The sequence below is a fragment of the Tupaia chinensis genome, unplaced genomic scaffold (assembly GCF_000334495.1).
Source record: "Tupaia chinensis unplaced genomic scaffold, TupChi_1.0 Scaffold000066_1, whole genome shotgun sequence".
Lineage (NCBI taxonomy): Eukaryota > Metazoa > Chordata > Mammalia > Scandentia > Tupaiidae > Tupaia > Tupaia belangeri.
The window spans coordinates 6,993,511-6,999,115 of NW_006159525.1; the positions used below are offsets into that span (position 1 = coordinate 6,993,511).

The 5,605-nt window shown below is 41.8% G+C and overlaps 1 protein-coding gene across 12 annotated transcripts in view; it reads right to left on the reverse strand.

Annotated features, from left to right (window-relative positions):
• The window catches only part of SP100 (SP100 nuclear body protein), a 91,954-nt gene that overhangs the window by 61,323 nt on the left and 25,026 nt on the right, over positions 1-5,605 (reverse strand). For all 12 annotated transcript variants that reach the window (XM_014582338.2, XM_014582346.2, XM_014582342.2 and 9 more), the window contains exons 3-4: positions 4,421-4,589; positions 2,643-2,726 (exon numbers count right to left, since the gene is read on the reverse strand). In XM_014582338.2, the coding sequence (XP_014437824.1) occupies positions 2,643-2,726; positions 4,421-4,589 (253 nt within the window). The remainder of the gene's footprint in view (positions 1-2,642; positions 2,727-4,420; positions 4,590-5,605) is intronic.

Here is a 5,605-nt window from a genome sequence, read left to right on the forward strand (position 1 = left end):
AATATTTCTCGCATATTAGTCTCAAATTTTGGGCCATTTTCTCAGTCTTCTTGGTGGATTTTTCTAGGCTAGCAATTTTCTCTTCTATGTCTGAGATTCTATTTTCTGTATGATCTAGTCTGCTTTTTAATACTTTCAAGGGAAATTTGACTTCCTGTATTATAGCCTTCATCTCTAACAGTTCCATCTGATTCTTTTGTAAAGTGTGAAATTCCTCTTTTAGATCCTGCATGAATATCCTCACCTCCTGGAACTCGACAACTTCCTTCTCCTTCCTCTTCAGCAGTTCATTGTCTCTCTTCTCTCCCATCTCTGTTAGCTTTGCCATTATGAATGTTCTGAATTCTTTATCAGACATTTCCATGATTTCCATTGAACTGTGTGTGGATGAAGAGGAGTTATCCTTTTCCCTTGGAGGAGAGGTATTTTCCTGCTTTCCCATATTTCTTGTGGTCCTGCAGCGATTTCTAGTCATCTGGTTGATGGTCGGTTTCTTCCCAAACTTGGAAGTTCAATTTGAGCATCCACGTGAGTTTTGTGTGCTGGAGACCGAATTATCAGTGGGAAATCTTGATTTCTGTTTCCCCAAAATGGATAGTTCACAGGATCCATGAAGCTGTGTCTTCAAGAAGGCCTGTTCCCTTTGCCTCTTCTGGGTTGGGAGGGGGAGCCTTTTTTCTTCTTTTATTAGGTTATTTGAATATTATAGGTTTAGAAATGCAGGCTTTGGGTTCAGAATGCCTGGGTTCATTCTTGCTCTTTCATGCTTTCTTTTGACTTCTGCTTCCTCATCTGAGAAATCTACCCATGAGTAATGCTAATCTGCAATGACAACCTTGAGCACTAAGGACACAACTGCCACCAAGTAGATGCTCAGTCGGTGTGAGCTGTTACTAATATGGCTAATTCATTGCTGTCCTCTGCACCTTTATCCTCTTTCATTTCCCCTCCTTCCTCTCTCAAACTATCTCTGCATCCCCACCACTTCATTTCTGTGTCTATCCCTCTCACTGCCTTTGTCTTTGAATATTCTTGTTCTTGGACAACAGCCTTCTACATTTAAATCAGTCCCTTTTTCTGCCATCACTAAGTGTGATATTGTGATATAATAAGGAAGGTAAACTGTATTTTAGTCTTCCTTCCCTGCTCCTGGCCAGAGAGAGCACATAAAACCCTTATAATTTCCTAAGCAACAAAGTTGAAAAAAGTATCTTTTGTTATTCTTTTTTTTTTGTGTGTGTGTGTTTATTGTTCTTCATTGTACTTTCTTTTTTTTAGCATTTTAATTTTTTTATACTTTCAATCACATTATTTAACTTACAAAGTGAACATTTCAGTATGTGAACATTTCTCCCCAATCTAGTTGATCAGAATATCTTCAACAGATAACACCACACCTCCCCATCCCGTCAATGCTCTGTCTCTGTATCCCTCCTCCAAATGTCCTTCCCCAGGCCCTACTCCTCCACTTAAAACTCTCTTTCAACCATATCTGCATTTATGTTAATGAGATAACATTTGGAAAGTCTGTAAGGATGAGGACTGGTTGCTGAGGGGGATTTAAACATGAGGTTTTAGAAGTCTTATTCTGTGACTTTCAGCAAGGGAAGAGAAGATGGGGGTTGACTCAACACCAATGGCCAGTGATTGACTTAATCATACTTATATAGTGAAACTTCCATTAAAACAAAACAAAACAAAACAAAAAACAGCCTAAATGATTGGGTCAGTGAGCATCTGGGTTGGCCAACACATGGAAATGCTGGGTGATGGTGTATGTGGAGAGGGCATGGAAGCTCCTACACATCTTTTCTGTTCGGTCGTTCTTGAGTTGTATTCTTTACATTAATAAGTTGGTGAACGTAAGCAAATGTTTCCCTAAATCCTTTGAGCTTATTAGAAAATTATCCACCCCAAAGAGGGAGCCATAGGAACCTTCAATTTATAGCCACTTGATCAGAAACATGGGTCATAATCTGAGACTTGCACTTGGCATCTGAAGTGAGAGGTGATCTTGTGGGACTAAGCCCTTAACATATGGTGTCTGCACTAACTCTGGGTGGCTGATGTCAGAACTAGATTAAATTACAGGGCAGAGCTGGTGACTACAGAGAACAGGAGAATTTGTTGGTGAAGGGAGAACCCCCACCCACATTTGATGTCAGAAGTGTTCTGAATGTGAAGGTACTAATAAAAGAGGTGGGTTTTCTCTTGTTTATTTTATTTTATTTATTTATTTATTTACCAAGGATCTCTCCTCTTCGAGGTTGAACAAGGGCTTTTTTTTTTAGCCCTTTACGGCTTTATGCTGATCTTTTGCTATAGCGACCTTTCTGAATCACAATCACTTTCTGGTAGTCAGTCTCCTTAAATCTGACTTATTGACACATTATGGTCCTTCATCTTGGCTAGTGGGCCTACAATCTCTTGTCATGGCTACTCCTCCAGGATCTCACATCTGGAACTTATACAAATTCCTCTCCTTTCTTTTCCCATGGCCCTTCTACATTTCTTCCCTGACTCTAAATTTTCAACTGGGAACTCAGGGCCCTTCCCTACCTCATCTCCTTTTCCTGTTGTCAGATAAAAGAGAAAAACAAAAACGAAAACATTTAAAACGGATTTTATCCAATCATGATTACCTTGCTCAAGACTTAGTGGGATGTTATGTCTCTCCTCCGTTTCTTCTCCATCACTGTCTGGTAAACCTAATTTGTTTCTGACCTCTGAAGAAAGGGAGAGAAGAGGCAATAAGAAATTTCAGGGACCATGCCCAGGACATATAAAAACCACACACTTAGAAATATCCAGCCCTTCAGTAGCTTACAGTTCAATGGGTCTCATATGGCAAAGTTTTTCTGTCATCTGCTGGGACAGAAGAGAGAAGACTCCTCTAATTCTCCCATACAGAAAATAGACACTCGAGATTTAAGGATAAAGAAGCAGCAGAAACATTGTGAGCTACTACTCATTTAAAGCAGGTGGCGCAGTGGTTGAGGCACTGGACTCCCACATGGCCGACCACACTTCAAGTCCAAAACTCATGAAACGCTTGAAACTCATGCCAGGTTCATGTGTGTGCATGCCCAAAATCCCACGAAGAGAATGGAGGAGAAGGAATTCTGGCATGGCCACCCTCCTTCTGGGTGATTTCTCACTTTCTCGCTCTGCCTTTCCAGCAAGCACACACACACACCCAATAGCAAAAAAAAAAAAAAATCTCATCCCCCCAAATAAAACAAAACAAAACAAAAACAATAACGTTTTCCAGATGGCTGAAAAAGCACATATCAGTCTCGGTTTGATTTGAAAATCAAACCAGGACCCTGTATGTTCAGACCCCAAATCCCAAGAGAATGGAGGAGAAGGGATTGTGGTGTGGCCATCCACCCTGGCAGGTGACTTCTCACTTTCCCTCTGACTTTGTCTCTCAGGTGAACACACATGCTCTCTGGAAAAAGCCTTAAAGAGAGAAAGAGAGAGAGAGAGAGAAACTAACACCCTCAACATCTTTAAAGATGAGGCTAGAAAAGAGGACAGTGGGACCAGCAGATAGCGTAATGATTATGTCACTGGACTCCCATGTAGACAACTGCGGTTCAAGTTCCAGGCTCTGTGGCTTAAAACTTATGTTGGGCACATGTGTGTGCGTGCCCAAGATCCCAAGAGGAGAATGGGAGAGAAGGGATTGTGGCATTGCCATCCCCCCCAGAGGAGTGAGTTCTCACTTTCTGTCTCTCTGTCTCTGGCGAGCATACACTCCCTATAGCAAAAAATCTCTCAAAAGAGAAAAGAAAGAAAAAGAAAAGAAAAGAAAAAAGAAAAGAAGAAAAGAGAATGCCTTGGGCTTAATTGATTCAGAGAGAATGGGCAGTTCCTAAAGAAATAAAACATGATACAGAGATAGCTCATGTAAACCTCAGAAGACCCTCCCCCCAAGGGCAAGTGGGCCAGCTATCTTGGGCAGGTGGCGAGCCTCTAGTGCAGGGCACCCAAGCACAGGGCATGCTGGAAAATGACATGTTAGATGTGGGTGCTGAGGTTGGGGGTGGTTTCCTGCAGTCTGTGCAGAGGATCAGAGCCCTGAGATGTAGGCAGTGAAGGTAACACTGTTCTCTTCATGCCCACAGTCTGGGACATCCTAAGAACGACTTTTGTGATTCTTTCTTGTCCTATGTTCTACCAAGTAAACCTGATGCAATGTCCTCTGGTTGTCTTGTGAGTCTAAATGCCCAGTTAAGCAGACTTCCCAGTGTGTGAGAATTTATGATAGCCATTCTACCATAAGCTTTGGAAAGGCTGTGACAAGTCTGTGTTGTTAAACACTGTACCTCCACTGTCCATTACAGTATGTGCATATATACATGTTGAGAAAAAAAATAGTCTTGAACAACAAAAGGTAGGTAATAAATCTAGTTACCATTTTCAAAGGTTCTGCGAATGTGAATTAAATCCGGGTATTCTTTCATGTTGATATCACTGAACAATGTCTCCAAAAGTTGCAGATCAAAGTTCTTCTCTAGTTCATTCAGAACATTATATACCACATTTTGAACAGGGACCAGGTGTTTACATGATTCTTGAGAATACTATAAAAATATTGAATGGAGAAAAATATAAATACAGATTGCAGACGACAGAAGGGCCTAGAAAGAAACTTTATGGTTAGTATATTCCAATATCCATACAAAGTTATGTCCTCATGTAAAGTTTAATTTTTTTATATATTTGTATGGCTACTACATGAAACAAGTAAATCCTTCTTCCTTTGAGCGTGCATGCCCAAAAACCCAAGAGAAGAATGGAGGAGAAGGGATTGTGGCATGGCCAATCCCATTGGAGGGTGATTTCTCACTTTCTGTCAGTCTCTCTGGTGAGCACATGTGCCATGTAGCAAAAATCTCTTTTAAAATAAATAAGTAAATAAATACCCATTGATGAGTCTAATTTCCTCTCCCTCCCCCATTTATACTAGATGTAAGAAGGAGCAATTTTTTTTTTGGAGAGGTTTTCGCTATAGGGCGCGTGCGCTCGCCAGACAGACAGAGACATAGAGACAGAAAGCAAGAAATCACCCCCCAGGGGGGATGGTCACGCCGCAATCCCTCCTCCTCCATTCTCCTCTCGGGATCTTGGGCACACATGCACACGCGCCCGGTGTGAGTTTTAAGCCACCGGGTCCGAGACGTGAACCGCGGTCGACTATGTGGGAGTCCAGCGACATAGCCATTACGCTAACTGCTGGTTCCCAAGAAGGAGCAATTTCGAAGGCTACAAGGGGGTTCAAAATTAAATGATGTGGGGACTGCTGTGCGGCATCAGCTGATAATCATCCCTGCGTACCAGAACTGCTTTCCTGAAACTGCATTCCCTGGAGACTCACCTACAATTGTGGATCTGCAGGAGACCCTCCCTTGATCCAACCCTGAATAGAATCTATGTTCCCTATTGGTAAAAACTTTATGAGCTGATAATTGGAACTCGTGGCCCCTCTCCCTTTACTTGCATGTATCACTTTTTCAATAATTCTTCTGGAAGACAACTGTATATAGCAGAGATAGTGTAATGGGAGAGTGGGAAAGGGCAGAGGGACAAACATAGAAAA